Raw genomic sequence first — 19,575 nt, forward strand, 5'->3', positions numbered from 1 at the left:
GGTGAACCAGGGCCCGAGGGCTATTGGGTGTAGTTGCGGCTCCCATTGTTGAGGATTCCTCAGGATTTCCTTCCGGCTCACAGTCTACAATAGTCTTAATAGTCTGTCACGGGCCCTCAGTACCTACAAGATGCAACTCAAGCTCCTTAACGCAACCCAGAAGCCCCTCCATAATGTGGAGGTTGCTCCCCTCTCCAGCTTCAACTGCCTCCCTTCCCTGCCCAGAGCCAGGTTAGCAGATTCGGAGGGTTCGGGGGTCCCCAGACGGTCCATGCTGTGCCTAAAATGCCTTTCTCTCCCTGCCAACCATCCTTCAGCAGTACCTGCTCTTCCTGTTGGGTCACGATCCCGCCTCCAGGTTAACAGTGTGCGGCACTGCTAGAGACCTCCGAACAATGACCATCTCGCCTTGTGATTATCTGTTTTCTCTGGACCAGTTTGCTGATTCAGAGGGTTTCTAGGGATTCTACAACAGTTGGGTTTGAAGCATGGATCTGGATCTGGGGCTGCTTGTATAACCTCTGTTTCTCAGCCTCCCAGTTTGTAACCTGGGCGTGATACTAGCACCTCTCCTCAGAGGACCAGTATGAGCATTACACAAGGTGACACCTGTAGGAACTCAGAACAGCACACAAGGTAACAATCAACTGACATTTAAGTCAGGCCAAGCCCTGTTCTAATTATTTTAAGTGATTAACTCTTAATTCTTCACAACAGCCCTGTGAAAGTGATACTGTTTTTATCCACATTCTCATTTTGCAAATGAGGAGGACCTACCTGAGTGACTCGCTAAAGTCATGCGCCAGGATTTGAGCCCAAGCTGTCTGGTTGCCGAGATTTCGCTAGGCTATGGTGTCTCTCAGGAAGGCCAGGATCTAGTGCACAGAGGAAAGTGCTCAAGCAACTGTGGGCCTGGGACCATCTCCCCATCTCCCTGCTCTTGCACTTAACTTCTAACAGGCCATCTGCCACGCTAAAAGAGGTCTTTTTAGGGTGAAGTCTGCTGACTTGAGTGGAGACGCCCAGAATGTCACCTGTTCATCACTGCTAGTGCACAGACACCTTCTGGAAGATTCATGGGCAGGTTGATTCCCTCAGCGTGTAGTAACTGAGCTCCCACTGAGGGCACAACCTGAATGGTGGGAGTTGAAATTCCTGTGGGCGCCCAGAGAGCCCTGATTGCTGGCGGAGAAGCAGCCAGCAGGAAAGGTGGGTCCTAGCTGGTGCTCGGAAATCTCTGCCGCTTCCCTTACTACTCTTTTCATTCATTTTTATAGCAAATAATTGTGTGCACAGTCAGTACCAGGTACTCTCAGGCACCAGAGGCACAGCATTTAGTAAGACAAACACTTCCTGGTCTCATGGAGTTTCCAGTCCAGTGGAATAAACAACTAAGTAACTAAGTATTTTCAGTGAATGATAAATACTGACAAGAAACTAAGCAGGATGATGTAATAGATGACTCGGAGATGACACCTGGCTAGAGGTCTTTTCAAGAGGTGGCATCTGCATGGGGCCTGGATGAAGAGTGTGCAAGGAAGAGCTGGGGACAGCATTGTGACCCAGTAATGGGACCAGGGTGACAGAGGAGAGGTACTGGGTTTGCCTTTGGTTAGTCGTTTCCTCTCTTTGAATGTCACTTTTCTCAACTGTAAAATGGGGGTAGTTTTATCTATATTAATCAGTGTCTAATTAGGAAAAGAAATCCACCCGAGGTATTTCAAACAGAAGGGATTTAATACAGGGCATTGTTTGTGGAGGTGCTGGGCAGGCTGGCTGAATCACTATCTTCAACACCTGAAACTTATTTAATATTGTACATCAACTATACCTCAATTAAAAAAAAAAAAGAAACTACTTTCTTTTACCCAAAGGCTGCATGCTGTGCCTGCAGCTCTGTCCTGCCATCTAACTCCAGGCTTTGAACCTCCCAGGACCACCTTGCCAGCCAGGCTGCCTTGAGGGGACCCTGCCCCATGCTGTGAGCAAAGAGCCCTCCCCCAATCCAGATCCCAGTGGGGGTGCGTTTTCCTCTCTCCCCATCCAGGCCTCAGAACGCAGGCTCCTTGTTTGTATGGCTGGAACTCACCCGCAGCCTGCCCTACAGCAGTGCTGGGGACATGAGGGGGCCCTGGGCCCCGTCCTGCCCGTTCCACAGCTGGATGTGGTCGGCTTTGGGGATGGGGACTCTGCAGGCTGGAGGGGACATGGGCCCCCGAGTTGCTGCTCAGAGGAAAGCCTAGTCACACCCACGTGGTCAGGAAAGAGCCGCAGAAAGTGTGCCGACGACTCCTGAGAGGTGGCCACGGGGAAGCAGGATGAGGAGGGCTGGGTGGGCAGGGGTCACTCAGCACCCACGACTCCTGCCCCAGCTGCCGGCTCCTGCCCTCCCTCCTCCTGGTAGGACCTTTACTGGGTCTGTCCTGTCCCTGCCCCGCCGTTTCATTCTGGTTCAGGGTAGACTGAACCTTGGTTTTACTTCTAGACCCCAGGCTGCTGCAGGGCAGTTGCTGGGGGTGTCCCGGGGAATTGCCATGTGAAGTCTCCGCCACGGGATGTGGACGTGGAGGGGCAAGAACTGGGCGTGGGTCCTGGTCCCCTCGCCTTCCTGCAGCCTTGTGACACCCCCCCCCCGCCCCCAGGCTCTGGTTCCCAATACCTGGTGTCTCATGGAGCTGCTGTGGGAGCTGAGCTGGCCACGATGGAGGGCTGGCGACCTGGTGACCGCAGAGCCCCTTCCTCTCCGTCGGGGCAGAGATGTGACCCCCGCCCCCCCCCCCCCCCCCGCCAGGTGGACCTAGAGGAACACGCCCCATCCAGGAGTCCTCAGGCTCCAGACACCATGCCGGAGGCTCTCCATCATCTGTGTTCTGAGTCACGCTTGCCCCTGGCCTGTGCCCCCTGGGCCAGGAGCTCCAAGGGAAGGCTTCCTGGGGAGAGAGGGACAGGGCTAAGAGCAGCAGCTGATGTGACCTGATGGCCTCTTCCTGGTCACCCCGTCCAGCTGCTCCCAGCGAGGGGAGCCAGTGCCCGGGGCATGACTGTGGCCTCAGAGGGGCCCGTACCTGGGAGGAGGCACGGGCCGGGCCAGCAAAGCCCCCAGATCCTGACGCCACCTGCGCCTCTCAGAGCCTCGCTTCCCCTGCTGCCAGTTAGGATGCGGGAACGCAGAGCACCTGCCAGGTCTGCCCTCTTACTCCTCCCTCACACCTGAGGGCTCCCCCACACACACACCTGGGTGGAGCCCGACTGTCATGGGGGTGGGGCAGAGGCAGGGGTGGGGGGTGGGGAAGTGCCCCTGCCCTTCCAGAAGCAGTCCTGGAGCTGCACTGGGTCACACCTTTTATTGAAATGTATGTCATGCAATCCGTCTGGAGACCAGCCCTGGCCCAGACGCCACCTGCAGCAGGTCCTGAGTGGGAAAGGCACGTGAGTGACCACCTGTCTCGACCGGGCGAGAAAGAGAGACCCACAAAGTCAGCTGTGGCAGGAGGGCACGGGGCCTCGGGGGTGATCTGCCTGGGGGGCCTGGGTGGGTCTCTTGAGTGTCCCCCTGCCCTGCCAGTGGCACACAAACTGGCCCACGTGACCTGCCTCCTGAGCAAGAGTTCCCCAGGTGTCCTGGGATGGGTGGGGTTGGGGGCCGAGGCTGGGATGCCAGTCAGTCAGGGTAGCACCGGGGTGGGGGTGGGGCGGCCAGCCACAGCGGGATGGGGTTGGGCATGCTGGCAGAGGGGGCTGGGGCTCCGGGGCAGGGGTCTGCAGTGGACCCGGCCCGACCTGGGAGAGTTGGCCGTTGCTGCCGCCGAGGGCTCTAGCGGGAGCAGCGGCACTTTAAGGCAGCCCAAGGCAAGGAGGCCCGGGTCGCACCTGCAGAAACTGGGGACAAGCTGTCCCTGGGTCCAGCGCTGCAGGGGCCCTGGAGACCCCGCACATCCCCTGGTTCAAGTACTAAGTGTTTTGTCTGTGTGCCGGCTGGGCACCAGAGTCACCTGCTGTTAGAACACAGGTGCAGGCTGGGCCGGGGGTTGGCGAGCCCTGGTGCCACCCAGCCCTCCGCTCCTCCACAAGCTGCTTGCCCTGGGGTCCCCTGCGCCACCGCTGCGACACCCTCCCAGGGACAGCGCCTCCTGGAACGGGGCCACCTTGCCCCAAAGGCTGCAGAGGGATCAGCACCAGCTCGCTGAGCTACTGGAGAGAAGTTCTCATGACAGAGTCTGTGCTTGAACTTGGGGAGGGATGTGTGGACGGGGAGGGGGTGGTGCTGGAGAGGGAAACGGCTCAGAGCCTGGGCTGCCCATCAGTCCGCTCTCAGGCCTACAACCCACTCTTTCCTTATGCTGGACCGGGAAGGGGACACCCCCGGGCTCGGAGGGGACCCAGCAGCCGAGCCCACCTCCTGCCAGCACAGTAGAGGCTCAGGGGCCTCCCTGACTCCCCCAAAAGCCCTTTGCAAACAGAGCTGGGAGTGCGGTGGGTGCCCTTGGCCCTCTCAGGAATTCCTGGAGGCCAGAGGGGGGCTGGGACCTGGGGGCTGGGGCCTGGGGGCTGGGGCCTGGGGGCTGGGGCCTGGGAAGGGTGGGGGTGCCGAGGACGGTGACTCTGGGGCTGCCAAGCCTTCAGGCACGCAGACGGAGATGTTCCCGCCACCAGGTGAGAAGGCATTTGGGCACAGGTGTTTGGGGGCCCCAGGCCACTGCAGTGGAGGAGTGGGGCTTGGTGCAACACTGGAGCGGACGAGTGGAAAGAGGACACAGGCTAATGCCTGCCGAGGTCAGGCAAGGGAGGCGTCACGGGGGCAACCAGCCCACCCTAGCCAGAGGCCTGGAGGGGCCACGTCACTCACGTCTCAGCCCCAGAGGAACCGGACTCCTGGGCTCCCCTCCAGCCCCACAGAAGAGCAGGCGTGGATTCAGCCCTTGTGGGGAGCACGGCAGAGGAGGCTGGTACACTGAGCCCTAACCAGCCCCCAAGAGGAAGCCCCCAGAAAGGCTGGCCCCACAGGACAAAGGGTGCTGGGGTGCTTGCTCCCCAGACTGTTCCCAGGAAGGCCGTTCCGGGCGGGGCCCCAGGACTCCTGACGGGCCACGAGCTCGCAGGAAGGCAAAGACGCTCCGATGTCTGGCGGCTGCACAGGAAATCCCTCTGCAGAACTGCTTCTTCCTCTTGGGTGGTGCGGATGGTTCGTGGAGGACGGTTTTCTCCCTCCCACCCCAGCTCTGAAGGGCCCTCTCTGAGAAAGCTCAGCCACAGCGAGGGGTGGGGATCCCCAAGATACTCGGGCTGGAAGGGGGAGGGCAGCCACGGGGGGCCTGCCTCTTGGAGAGCTGTGGGGGCGTTGCAAGGAGTAAGGAGACGTGTGCGCGCATGCGCGCTTGGCCCTACGCCCCCAGCAGTTGGCATACAAGGTTCCTCGTGGCTCCTCATCTGCGCAGAGGACCCGGCCTGGGCATGTCGGCAGGGCCCCAGATCAGCCCCCCTGCCCATCACGGAGCGGGGAGCAGCAGGTGGGACCCAGAAAGGCCAGAGGGCCGCCCCTGTCCGCGTTCCAGTCCTGACTGCGGGCCCTCACGGTGTCTGCAGAGCAGGAACAGCCGGGCCCCGTTCGCCACGGCAGCTGGACCATGGCCACAGATGAGCGTCCTTACAAAAATAACTCTGAGTCTGTCCCCGTGGGGACCAGGGTTCCTGAGAGCACGCAGAGGCCGGGGCGAGGCCCGGAGGGAGGGTCCGGTGGGCGGGCTCGGGCCCCGCGGGGCCGGGGCTACGGCTGCAGGCGCTCCAGGTACTGCGGCAGGGGGTTTTCCTTGACGAACTTCTGGATGTACCAGCACGTGACATGGGCCCTCAGGTCCTCCTCCACTACGAAGTCCAGAGCGGCCTGGCAGCCGGGCAGAGAGAAGAGCGGTCAGGGCCCCCAGCGGCACCTCGGCTCGGAGGCCCAGCCCCTCAGGCCCCGGGCTTTCCCTCGGGTCTGCGTGGAGCCAGGGGTGCTGCCGCCACCGCCGTTACAGTCGGGAAGCCGGGGCAGGAAGCTCTGGTGAATTGCCGGAGGAACAAGGCAGGGAAGAGAGGGGCCAGGATCGGATCCGCCCCGGGAGAACCCCGCCCGCCCGTCTCCACAGCGAGCCGGGGTGCCCACCAAACTCCTCCGCTAATTCTTCACTGGATGCTCCTTCAGGAGCCTCCCCTATGGGCTGGGTCAGGGCGCCCGGGGCTCCCTCCGCCCCTGGCAGAGGTCACTCAGTTTTCACAGGGATCCCAAGAGCAGCAGCCGGGGGCGGGGGTGTCAGCGTGCAGTTGTCGTCCTGGTGGGTCTGGTGACCTCCCTGCCCCAGCGCCCTGCACACACTGGTGCACAATGAACGCTTGCTGAAACAGTACAGCACAGTCTGGGTGTAGCTGGAGGGTCTGATGACAAAGGCCGAGGGCCGACTAGGCGCCTGGGCTCCTGGTCGGCCGTCTGACCGTCCGGCCCCCCCCCCAGTGGCCCACACCTGACCCCGGGTTTCAACCCGAGAGCCTCTAGTGACAGGATTCCAGGCTCTTCTCCCATTTTGCGGATAAGCGCCCTCACCCCTGGCAGATCCCTTCTCCTGTTACCCAGGTAGCAACTCTGGGTTCCTCGCTTGTAACGGGGTGGGCCCACAGACCAGCTCGGTGGGCCCACAGACCAGCTCGAGCTGCTGCTGAAAGACACCTGTCCCCGGCCCGGGCCAGGGGGGAGGGGGCGGAGGGAGCAGCGGGGCAGCAGGGGGAGGGGCTGGGCCCCAGCAGCCGTCAGGGGAACGCAAGGCCGAGCTCTGCTCCAGGTCAAAGCCCCTTGTAGCCCAAGCTGCTCTCCTAGCGGCTGGGGACGCAGGGGCAAGAGCCAAGTCACTCCAATGTCCGTCTGTCCACCTGTTCAGCAAGGGTTCATGGAGCACCAGACACGGGGTCCCGGCAGTGAGCTCCCGGCACCAGGCAGGTGTGTGCGTGTGGTGGTGGGGGGGGCCGAGGCCCGGCCCGAGAGGAGGGGAAGGGGGTGAGGCAGCCGCAGCCCCGGGAGGGCGGGGCCCGGCCCCCAGGGCGTGGTCTCCTCTGAGTGGGGGGCAGCCCCCACGCCCCTACCTTGGCCAGGTGCTTGGCGATGCCGCGCCCGCGGTAGGCGTCGGGGACCTCCGTGTGCTGCAGGTCCACAATCCGCTTGCCCACGTACTCGTAGAGCAGGACAGCCCGGTCGTGACACCCTGTGGGGAGGGTGGTGGGCGGGTGAGGCCCGAGCCGGCACGGAGGCCTGGGCCTTGGAGGCGCAGGCGTTTGGAGCCCGGCTGGGGAGCTGGGTCTGGAACAGCCTCTCTGCGCCTCAGTTCCGCGTCCATAAAGTATGGATGTAACAGAACGTTCCTCATTAGAGTGTGTGGAGGGTTAAATGAGGCAATTTCCATACAATGCTTAGAACAGCGCCCGAACACACCGAGCCCCGCGTGGGCCTTTCCTGCTACCCTCCAGCCAGCATCCCAGGGCCCCCGGCGCCCCCCAAAGCCCAGCTCTCTGCATCCCCAGCGGAGCACCTGCCCGAGGGTCTGGGAGCCCCAGGCCCAGCGCTGGATGAAGAGCAGAGCTCAGCAAGGCGCCAACTAAACCAGAGCCAGAAGAGACAAGAGAGCAGAACCGCCCACCGGACCCTGGGGAAGGGCAGGAGGAGGGCACACAGGACAGCCACGCCAGGCACGGGAGGCAGAGCAAGCTGGCCTTCATGCCCTCTCAGGCCTGGAGCTCTGGTCCACCCTGGTTTCCTGCTGGAAAAACATTTAACTGGAGTTCCTCCAACCAAAGTCCTCAGTTCCTCATCCGCCTGTCTGTCCATCCAACCACACACCCATCCACCCATCTGGCCCCCATCTGCCTGCCCATCTACCTGCCCAGGCACCCCATCCACCCATCTGGCCACCTGTTCCCCTTGACAAAAGTTCACTGAGCCCCAGACACTGTTTCAGGAGCTGAGGACAACGCCACGGGTTACTATTTCAGGAAGTTTCAAGTGTATGAAGGAAAAAATAATCTGGGCCAGGGGAGGCGGGCATTTAGCCAGGGTAGTCAGGGGAGACCTCCCAGGAGGAAACCTCTGAGCTGAGGGGTAACTGGGGAGCAGGAGGCGTCTGAGGGAAGAGCAGGGGAGGGGTGGGCAGAGGGCACAGCCAGCGCAAAGGCCCCGAGGCGAATGTTTACGCAGGGGAGCAGGCCACGTCGGGGGCTTCACGGGCACTGAGCAGACCTCCGCTTCTGCCCTGTGGCCAGCCCTGCGGAGAGGGGGCGGGGGTCTGGAGCCCTTGTCGGCCTGCTCCCGGCCCCTGTTTACTCGCTCACCCAGCGCCTCCGTCAGCATTCCTGCGTGACCACTGGGGCCACAGATGGACCAGATCCCACGATGGCCTGGGGGGTTCTCTGCCCCTCCCACCCCGCCAGCTCCTGGTGGTCCCAGGGGCTCGGCCACCACCACATCCCCAGTGCCCAGCCCGGGGCAGATGCCCAAGAAATACCTGCCCCACAAACTCCTGCTGTTCTCTGGGCCAGACGCACAGCAGGAGTTGGAGGCCGGCTCGTGGCTCCTGCACGCCCGGTACCTCCCCGGAGCCCGACCCCACGCCCTTGGGGACACCAGGACAGGACAGCTGCAGCGCACACCGGTGGGGTGCACTCAGCCCCTGCGCACACCAATCCTCACGAGAACCTTACAAAATGGGCAGGGTTCTCACAGCCCCGTCGACAAACAGGGAAACCGAGGCTCTGAGAGGCTATCGCGCAGCTCGGCACGTGTGGAGCTGTCTGGGGACCCCGGGTCTCGCGGCCGAGAGGAGCAGAAGGGCATCGGGCCGCGGGGCGGACGTGGGCTGCGTGTGAGGGAAAGGGCGCGACGCTGACCCCTCTCCCCGCCCCACACCTTCCCGGGCTGCGGAGGAGCCGGACGCCAGCGGACAGCCCTGCAACACCTGGGCCTCAGGGTGACCGCAGAGGCCACCCAGCCCCAACTGCCCCACGCTGCCTGGAGACGGCCACCCCCCGAGGCCCTTCTCATAGGTCTCTCAGCCTCTGCTCTGACCTCTGGCAGGCCTGTGGGCACAGCTTTCAAAACATGCCCGGAATCTGGCCACTTCATACCTCCGCCGGCCCCTGCACCCCCCCGTGGAAGCCGCGTCACATCCTGTCCGTCCTCTGCTCAGGGGCCTCCTCGTGGCCCCTCACGTCCACCCAGCCTCAGTCGGGTGCTCCCTCTGCCTGGCGCCTCCCGCCGGAGACCACCCTGACCTGCCCCCCTGGGCACCACGGCCACCCCATCCCCGGCATCTGGGTCCGTGGATCCCACAGTCTCCGCTCATGGCAGCCTGGCTGGACCCCAGGCCCTCTCCGGGCTGGGCCAGTACTTGCCACCTGCGGGCCACGGAGCCAGCCAGGGCCCCGGCTTCCGGTCCCAGCTCTGCCAGGAGACCTCAGACCTCACCAGGTCTGGGACAACCGCTACTTCCCTCCTGGGCCTGAGAGTCGCGTCGAGATCATGGGCTGTGACTGGTTTTGAGAAAAGTTAAAGCAACTTGGCAAATGAGGAGCCCTTCCCTCGGTCTCCGCCCTGCCTGCACCAGTTCCGAGAGCAGGCCCAGCAGATCAAAACGCCTGTTATACAGACGATGAGGCTGAGGCAGAGGCAAAGCCAGAACCCAGGCCCTCTGCGCCCTCTGGGAGGTAGCTGGCCAAGGACAAGTGGGCGAGGGAGCCCAGGGCGGGCGGCACCGCCTGGCTTCTCTGGGCCTCTCCACCTGCAGAGCCTGGTGTGGGCAGGGGCCACGTGCTGGTGGCTCAGAGCTGGGAAGCGTGAGAGGGCAGACCCTGGGGGCCGCCCAGGAAGCCCACCCACAGGCCCAGCTGGTCCCATCCCCCCCCAGGCACCCTGCCCAGGGACCCGCTCTAGCATGCATCCCAGGACGTGAAGGGCATGAGGGTGCCCTGGGGGCACAACGTGTCTCGTGCAGGGGCCTCCTGCCCGGGAACTGGGATCCGAATGTAGGAGGCCTCTGCTGCCCAGGGCCTCAGTCTTCCCATCTGCAAAGTGGGGGCTGGGGAGGATGTGGAAGGCGCTGGGTTCCAGGACCCCCAAATGACCCTTCTTGGAGCAAGTGGGACGCTCGGCACTGGCTGGGAGGGGAAAGCAAAGGCCAAGGGTGGGGCCGCCCAGGGGTGGGAGCTCAGTTCTGGCTTTGCGCTTTCACCCCACTGGTGATACAAGCTAGCTTTTCAGACCCTGGATCTGGGGACCAGACAAGCCTGGGCACCTGCGCTCTCTCACAGCCCACATCAGCAAGACCCAACCACGCTTCTTTCAACAACCATCCAGGAGCTGGGATTTCTCCCCTCCTCTCACACCGCCTGCTCCAGAGCAGTAGCCATCCTTGCTCCTGTCTTGCCCCAGAGCAGCCAGAGGGAGCCCAGGACATCCCACCCGCCCTCTGCTCAGGACCCTCCCAGGCACCCACCTCACCCGGAGTCAAGGCCAAGTCCTCACGATGCCTTCCACGGCCCCGCACCACCTGCCCCCAAGACCTCTTGACGTCCTCTGCTATGAAGCCTCTCCGTCCCCCGTCCCTGCTGCTCCCGATACACACCAGGCATCCTAGGGCCTTTGCACTTGCCGCGCCTTCCACGTGGAGTGCCCTTCCCACCGTAGCTCCCTTCCTTGCCTCCTTCGCAGGGCGGCCCTCCCAGACACCTGACTCTAAACAACAGCCCTTGGGACTTCCCTGGCGGTCCAGTGTTTAAGACTCTGCGCTTCCAATGCAGGGGCCACGGATTCGATCCCTGGTGGGGGAACTAAGATCCCACATGACGCTCAGCGCAGCCGAAATAAACAAACAAACAAAGAAGAGCCCTCTCCTGACACCTGACCTTATTTCTCACCAGTCTTGCTCTCTAGGACGCTCTACACTTTATCGTCCACTGCCCCCCAGACGGTCTGTCCCAGGAGCCCCCAGCACCTACAACAACGTTTCGCAACACACAGTAGGTGTTCAATAAGCACTTGTGGAATGAATCCTAGTTCTTCTACCTCCAAGGTGCGAGCCCCTGGGCACGTCAGTCACTTTCCCTGCCTCAGCTTCCTCCTCTGTAAAATGGGCAGAGCAGTTCGGACAACACCGCCACCCCCCACCAACAAGGCTGAGGATAAAGCGACTCCGCGTGCGTGGGGCCTCCTGAGGACTGAATGCACACAGCCGCTCAAACCTCTTCCCTCCCCAGACCTGGAGCCCGCTGGAGGCGCATCAGCCCAGCTCTGCCAGGGGATGGCCGGTACACACCCGCACCTGGAGCCCCAGGGCCGCTCTGCCTCTCGGCCTCAGTGTCCACATCTCTCAGTGTCCGCGTGCAGTGAGCTGGCCTCCGGGGCCTGCCTGCAGGTCAGGCGACACCACGGCAGGCCGTTCCCCTCCCTAGCTGGGGCGGGGTGGGGTGGGGGCTTGGGCACAGATGACTCCCCGCCCCCCATATACACCCAGACCAGGTCCGGCCCGGCCGCACAGCCCCCGCCTCGCGGGTGGGCGAGGAGCTACTCCCGGGCTTGGCTGGGGACCCCGGTCCACTTTACAGTTAGCCATCCGAGCAGCAGGCAACAGAGGGGCAAGTTTAGAAAGACGGCGGGTCACGTCCAGCTCTGACCACAGCCGAGTCTAGAGGGGTGTCCTTTGGCTGTACTCACTAGGGAAAGAAAGAAGGAAAACCCCAAACATTCCCTTTTTCTTCTTCCTCTGAGTGTCTAGGGTCTCCTGAGCCCCCCCAAGGGAATCTAAGGCCTCTCTGGAGCCTCAAAAAGAGGATTTGAAAAGCCATGGGGCCTCGTCCAACGACAGCAGCGGGGCCCGGAGAGTCACGGCCGGCCAGCCAGCCGGGCCACTGCAGGCAGCACGGAGGAGGAAGGACATGCCTCCAGGTGGAAAGACACGTGTTTGAGTTCTGGCCTGAGCTCCTCCCCTGCGCTGGCCTCGGCTTACTCCCCTGAGCTGCGGTGGTGATGCCCAGGTCACAAGGGTGTTGTGACAGCGATGTGCTGGGCCCAGCTCAATGCACAGCACAGCCCAAAGGGGGAGTCTGAGGACGGTCCGCGCTCCAGGCCCCAGCCCCTCCCGGGCGTCCAAGTGCAGGTGGGAGGAGTGGGCCCAGGTAGGACCCCATCCAGGCTCTGCACATCCCCCCCACCTCAGGAAGCCTTTCTCTTCCCTCCTCACAAATGGGCCCCGTGGCCCATAAGGGCCCTTCCAGCTTGGACACTGCCACAGGGGGCCCAGCTGGGAGGGAAGAAAAAGTTACTAAGGCAGAAGGGGTGGGACACAGGGATGAAAGTTCACTCCTCCATTTCATAATTCCACTTTCCATCCCCAGACCTCTTAGGCGGAGGGAGTGTGGGCTAGTAAGTGGTGGAACCTTTCTTTACAGGAAATGAGGACTTCACTTTGCTTCTGGTTTAAAAAGTAATGCCCAGGGACTTTCCTGGCGGTCCAGTGGTTAAGACTCCGCACTTCCAGTGCCTCCACTTCAGGGGGCACGCGTTCAATCCCTGGTGGGGGAACTAAGATCCCGCATGCTGCGCCTCTTGGCCAAAGTAATAATAATAATAATGCCCAGTCAATGCTCACCAACATTTACTACCTGCCGCAGGCGCTCTTCTGAACCTTACTCTTACTGGGGCATCTGGTCCTTACCACCAGCCAGGAGTTATGCGCTGGTGTTAACCCCATTGCAGAGACGGAGAAACTGGGGCGCACAGAGATGAGGCAACTTAGCCAAAGTCCCAGAGCCTCTGGGGTCTGATGGCGACACCATCCCTCTACACCCCCCGCCCCTCCCAGGCAGAAGCCCCTCTGTCTGTCAGCCCCGGGTCGGCCCAGAGGATTCTTCCAATCCCCTTGGTGCAGAAAAGCTAAGGTTCCCAGGGGCAGCCAGAAGCCATTCAACACCGGAGAAAGGGGAGGTGGTGGCTCACCACGCTCCCCAGGACCTCGGCAGCAGCCCGGAAAACAGCCAGGCCGAGCAGGTGCGGGTTCCCCGGGGCCGAGGCGGGATCGGAGCTGCCCGGCGCCTGCCTCCGCCTCCCCGGGGCCCTCTCCACCCCGGGCGCCCGGCGCGGGCTCGACTCTCCCGGCAGCCCGCCTCCACCCGGCCCGCGAGTGCGCCCCCAGCCCCGCGTCGCGCAGACAAAAGGCGGGGGCGGGCCGGGCCCCGCGTTACCGTTAAGCCGGACGGTGAACTGGCGGCGCCTACGGTCGTGCTCCACGCGGATGGGGCAGCCCTGCTCCGGCGCGCCCGGCGGCACGGCGGCCGGCGAGTGCGCCATGGACGCTGGGACCCGGGCTGCGGGCGCACGGCGGGCTCCGCGAGAGGCGCGCTGACCCGCACCGTGGGCCGACCGCAGGCGGCGGCGCAGAAACTGACACTCGGCGGCGGCAGCAACAAAAAGGGGGGGCAGGAAATCAGCTGTGCGGTCACGTGCAGCGCGCGGCCAGTGAGCGCGCGGCCGCTCTGTTTTGGTGCATTCCGTTTGGCTCTTAAAGGCGCCGCGCCGCTCACAGCTTCGCGCCAGGGCCCTTGGGCCTCTGGCCTCAGCCGGCAGGAGACTCTGGGGCCCCCACGGACCCCTTCTCAAAGACACGTGACGACCTGTAGGGCAATTCTCACCGTCCCCTCGCAGCCACCACTTGTTTTTTTAAAAATTTATTTAGTTTTGGCTGCGTTGGGTCTTCGTTGCTGCCCGCGGGCTTTCTCTAGTTGTGGCGAGCGGGGGCTACTTTTGGGGTGCGCGGGTTTCTCATAGCGGTGGCTTCTCTTGCTGCGGAGCATGGGCTCTAGGCACGCGGGCTTCAGTAGTTGTGGCTCACAGGCTCAGTAGTTGTGGCTCACGGGCTCTAGAGCACAGGCTCAGTAGTTGTGGCTCACGGGCTTAGTTGCTCCACGGCATGTGGGATCTTCCCGGACCAGGGCTTGAACCCGTGTCCCCTGCATTGGCAGGCAGATTCTTAACCACTGCGCCAGCAGGGAAGTTCCTCGCAGCCACCACTTATTAAGCGCTTGCTGTGTGCCTGCGCTCAGCAAAGCCCTAGCGAAGCCTGGGAAGTAGGTGCGCTTAACCCCTTGTCACCGGGAGGACAGGGGGCTGCGTCTTACAGTCAGTGTACCTTGAGTTTTATGAGGACTTGCCAGGCCTTTTTCCAAAGTGGTTGTACCATTTTTACACTCCTGCCAACAATTTTGAGAGTTATGTTTGGTGCTGTCAGTCCCTTTAGTTCTAGCCATCTGATGAGTGTGATGTCGTCACTCACTGGCTTAAGTTTGCTTTCACCAGATGACCCATGACGTTGAACCTTTTTCATCCACTCCTTGACCGTTTGGATATCTACTTTTGTGAAGTGCCTGTTTAAGGTTTTTTTTTTTTTTTTTGGAGTTCTTTTTATTGTCTGGTTATTAGTCTTTTGTCAGATATATTTATTGAGAATATCCTATCCTAGCAGATTTTAAAAAAAATAAGTGTGTATTGTGTCACAGAGTTTGGAAACGAAACAAGGCTGAGGAGTGAGTCATCACATACAAGGAGATAAAAAAGGATCCTGGGGTCAGAGGGGGTCTTGACTTGAGCTGAGTCAGGGCTGGCTGCAATCCTGAGCAAGACGTTAACCTTGTGTGTGTCTCAGGTGATTTCTTTGTCTCCAAAGAACTTGAGCGCTGTGGGGAAGCCAGAACAAGTTTCTGGAAATTCCATCAACTGGCTCTGCTGTTTCCCATGCTGGGCCTTGGCATGCGCTGCTGTGCAAGCATCACCTGCCTTGGAAGGCCCTCATCGAAGCTCCTCAGCCCTCCTGGGCCCAGGGGAGATTCCTGGCAGGGCCGAGGGCACACCGGGTCCACCATAAGAGCCCAGGGTCCTCCCTGTTTTTGATTCCCTTCTTTCTGTCCTAGTTTAAAATGTCTATTATCTTGTTGGGGTCTTTAAACCTTGCGGAAATCCTTTGTGGAACAGGCAGTGGATCAATCAAAGAATAAAGCAAGCAATCAGTCTTTACAGAGTTGAAAGGACTTGCCTCTACCTTTCAACCCCAAAGCATGCTGGTCATGGAGGAGCCTTGGGGAGGGTCTCCTGAATGAACCTGTGACCACCCCCCACCAAAGTTAGAAAGCAAAGCTGGGTCCCAGCAGTCCTGGGGAGATGGGCCCTGGGTCATGAAAGCCCCAATGGCCAAGCCTTGGTGGGGCCACACAGAGACCGGGTCCCATGTATTGTGTATAGGGTATCATTTATTCAGTCAGCCATTAATTCATTTAGCAAATATTTATTGAGCACCTACTACGTGCCAGTCACTATTCTAGGGGCACCCAGGGAACAAACAGACCAAACTCCTTGCCCTTCAGGAGCTGACATTCTAGGGGAGGGAGAGGCACCAAGAAGGAAATAAATCCGTGATCCGTCTCACTGAGACAAGGGCCCAGGGAGACTCAGTGGGGGGGAGGGGAGGAGGTGCCTTTGGAGAGGTTTCAGAGGGGGTATCGAGGACAGACCTCTACAGACCGGGCTTTTTTAATGAAAGACTTGAAGGAGGTGAGGGAGCCTGGTCCAGTCAGTGAGAACAGCCAGTGCAAAGACCCTGAGGTGGATTTAAAGAACTGAGGCCATGTGGCGTCTTCAGCTTTTATTCTGAGCCAGGAGGGGCCGTGAGAGGGTTCTGAGCAGACCAGGGATCTTAGGTTTTTTGTTTGTTTGTTTGTTTGTTTGTTTTGCAAGTGTCTGAGCCGAGTCCCGGGTGCACGTCCCACAGCTCAGGGAAGCGCACCGCGCGCGGGGACCGGCTCCTGTTTGTTTGTTTTTTAATATTGGAAAATTTCAAACACATATGTAAGTAGAGAGAATTATAAAATGAAGCCCAGCGTACCCATCGTGGCTGTGGTGTTTGTTTCTGTGTTTTTTTCTTTTATCAAAAAACATTTTAGGTAGTGTTTACATATAGCAAAAATTACCCCTTTTTATAGTTTTGACAAATGTGTACCCCGTGCAGCTGCCATCACAACCCAGTTGTAAAGCACTTTTATGACCCCCGACCCCGTGCTGCTCACCAGCCCCTCATGCTCCCCGGGGAGCTCACCGTCCCCTCCCCGCCTCCACCCTGGGACGGAGCCTCTCCTGTCCTTCCTGCCTGAGTGGATGCACGAGGGACCTGACTTACAATCTTCCGAATAATCAGGAAAATATCCAGGAGACCGAGCCCCTCCGAGGTCCACGGCCGGCGTGGCGTGTCCTCCTGGGTGACTTCTCCTCCTGCGACGTCATTCCTTCCTTCCTCGTATGGAGCAAGTGCCCCGGTTCTAGAGTCTGGGAAATCGGCAAATAAGGCACCAGAACTGTTCATGTGAGCTCTTTACACACAGGTAGAGTGTTTCCTCCAGCACAAGTGGACTCATATTCACTGTTTTGTAGTCTTTTTTCCCATTTAACAGTATACTGTGAGCAAGTTCCTTTGTTAATATATAGGAAACCACAGAATCATTCTTTAAGAATACTCTTATATTTAATTTTTGATTATGTAATATATTCACACGTTTCCAAAACTAAAACAAAATGTACACAAGCCCCAGGGGACACTCAACCTCCCTCTCCCACCTTCCCCATCCTCCCCCGCCTCACAGAGGGAAGCATTCTCACTTGTTATGAATTTTTCCAGTTTTCCACACATAAACCCAAGTAAATACAAATGTATATTCTTTCTTCCCATTTGAACCCCAAAGTTAGCATATAAACCCACAGTGAAGCCTGTCACTGAACCATAGGCCCTGCAGCCAGGTCGGCGCCAGCACATGCCAAGGACCCGCCCTCCGCCCAGTGTGTGGTCATCCTCTGAGTGGACACCATGACGTCAGTAGCAGATGACAAGGCCCTGGCAGCCCCCCCCCCCCCCGCCCCACGGCCCTTTATTGTCGGGCACTTGAGTCATTTCTAAATACAGCTTCTGTCGCAACTGCGGCTCTTCCATCTTAAGGAGACAGTGATCCTCTGAACGGCCCCCTGTCACTGGGCCGTTGGCTCAGGCGCCAAGCTCTCACTGCACTGAGTGTGCGCTGGGTGCTTCCCGGGCAAGGCCTCATTTTCTCTCTCCCCCCCCGTGTGGAGCCAGGATCCATCGAGCGAGAGCAGTGTGCTGCTGAAGCTCTCTGGGGGGAGGCGGTGGAGCCAGGGCTCAAACCCGGGGAGGCTGAGTCCAGGGCTGACATTCCAGGCGGAGGACGGGACGGGCCGCCGGGCAGGCCTGACCAAGGAGCCTCCCGAGACGGCCCGAGGTCCTGAGGCCCTTGGGGTAGATCGGGGTCGACAGTGCAATGGGGGCGGGCCCAGGCCTGCTATGGTGCAGGGACTGGGAAGGCAGGCGGGTGCTAGGCAAAAGGGGGCAGTGCGGAGTGTGGCAAAGTGGGGCTTCCTGCCCTGCCTCCCCGACTGGGGCTGACAGCTCACGTGGGAAACCTGGCCGGGTCTTCTGATGTTTCAGTAGGAGCTGGAAAGAAAAAAATGAAGTGAGGCCCCCTAATGCTTAAATGATGGCAACTGATTAACTGCACAATTACACGCGGCTGCTGCTTACTCTTAAATGGTTAGCGGAGAGAGACAGAGGATCTGGCAAATAAAGTCTGTCTGCATGCTCATTGCAGGAGTCAGGCCATTTTTCTGGAGATGTAAATTTTTTTAAATTAAAAATGTGGGGACTTCCTTGGCGGTCCAGTGGTTAGGACTCCGTGCTTCCACTGCAGTGGAAGCACGGTTCGATCCCTGGTCGGGGAACTAAGATCCCACATGCCACTCAGCGCGGCCAAAAAACAAATTGTGGGAAAAAAGAGATAAAACCAAGTAGAATATGTGAATCTTGTCAGATCCTGGCTTGAAAAAAAAATCAGCCATAAAAAACATGCGGGGTTAATGGGGTTCTTGGATGTGGCCTGTATATTAGGTGTCTGTGGCATGATGGCTTTTTTCTTAGGTGGGATAATCGTGTTGTGGTTATGAGGAGAATGTATTTGTCCTCCAGGGACACACGCTGAAGGGCTCAGAGAAAGGTTATGCCAGCGAGAGAGCCCAGCGGCTCCGCGGGAACATGGCTGGCCCAGGCTGCTACTTCCTGTGTGCTTTAAACTTTGCATAATACAAATTGGAGGGGAAAGGGGGGAAAAGGCAGGCATGGAGGTAAAGCAGAATGTGTGCCGGTGCTAACTGCGGCCCCCAGTTTTCCACCTGTCATTTAGCCAGTTTGCTCCCATGAGCCGGGGAAACTGAGGCCCAGGGAGGAGGGAGTGTCCCCTCCGGCCACTGACCTACCTTCCTGATTGGTTTCCCCACCCAGCGTGAGAGCAGGTGTCGGCCACGTGGGGACGGGGCCCAGGCAGCGCTTTCCAGGCCTTCGTCTCTCTCCCCCCACTTCATGGAGGTGGGAGCTGTGGCCCAGAGAGAAGTGAACGGACTGGGCTGTTCATCAAAGGCCTCAGGCCTCCCGTTTTCCCTCTGTCCCCAGAGCAAGGACACTAGCTTTGGAGTCAGCAGGTCCGGCTCTGTCACCGGCTTTGCTGTGTGACCTGGGGGACTCACCTGACCTCTCTGAGCCACAGCTTCGGGTGAGAAGGCTCCTGCCCGCTGCCCTGTGCACACTGGTGCTGTCACATGTCCCTCTGCCCTGCGTCCTTGAAATCTCAGTATCTCCAGCAGCCTTCCCACAGGCTGCGCTGGGCCTGAGCCCTTCCCTCCACAGCCTCGGCTCCCGCAGCCCTGGCTCCACCTGAGGCTTTCCCAGCGGCCTCTCTGCCGGCCTATCCACACCCCCTCAGGTCAGCGTTCGCCACAAGCCTCGGAGCCACCCCGGCACCTTCTGAGCCCCGGTTTCCTCATCTGAAACAGAGCAGGGACGGCCCAACAGGAAGGGAAGACAGGCTTCCCTCCACCCCACTCCAGCTTTAATAAGGTATAATTTGCATACAACAAAATTCACCATTTAAGTGTGTTTGACAGTTTTTGGCAAATGTATACAGTTACGCAACGACCACCACAAGCATCATTTCCTTTATCACAAGTTCCCTTGAGCTCCTTTGCGGTTAACCCACCCCCCCCCCCACCCCGCCCTGGCAGCCACGGCTCTGTCTTGTGTCTAGTTTTGCCTTTTCCACAATGGCATTCAAAGGGAATCCTGCCGAGTGTCACCTTTTAGGTCTGGCGTCTTGGACTCAACGCCCTTGGGACGCACCGTGTTGTTCCCATATCTGGAGTTCGTTTCTTTGTTTCTGAGGAGTCGCCCATTGACGGATTGACCACATTCGTCTGTCCATTCGCAAGTTCTATGGGCATTTGGGGTCTTTCCAGGATTTAGTTATAATGAATAAAGCTGCTATTAATACTTACATACAAGTTTTTTGTGTGTGTCTGTGTAGGTTTTCATTTCTCTTAGGAGTAGAACGGCTGGGTTGTAGGTAGGTATAGATTTGATTTTATGGGAGATTGCCAACATGTTTGTAGCAGATGTAAGCTTTTATATATAG

General features: G+C 59.6%; 1 protein-coding gene across 1 annotated transcript; it reads right to left on the bottom strand.

Annotated features, from left to right (window-relative positions):
* Nucleotides 1-3,325: 3,325 nt before the first annotated feature.
* On the bottom strand, nt 3,326-13,478 carry NATD1 (N-acetyltransferase domain containing 1). The gene is made up of 3 exons (XM_059907397.1): nt 13,252-13,478; nt 7,111-7,229; nt 3,326-5,881 (listed from the first exon to the last, which is right to left on the bottom strand). The coding sequence occupies exons 1-3, from the start codon at nt 13,355-13,357 to the stop codon at nt 5,765-5,767; spliced, it is 342 nt and encodes a 113-aa protein (XP_059763380.1). The 5' UTR covers nt 13,358-13,478; the 3' UTR covers nt 3,326-5,764.
* Nucleotides 13,479-19,575: the final 6,097 nt, after the last annotated feature.

Source organism: Balaenoptera ricei, chromosome 20 (assembly GCF_028023285.1).
Source record: "Balaenoptera ricei isolate mBalRic1 chromosome 20, mBalRic1.hap2, whole genome shotgun sequence".
NCBI lineage: Eukaryota > Metazoa > Chordata > Mammalia > Artiodactyla > Balaenopteridae > Balaenoptera > Balaenoptera ricei.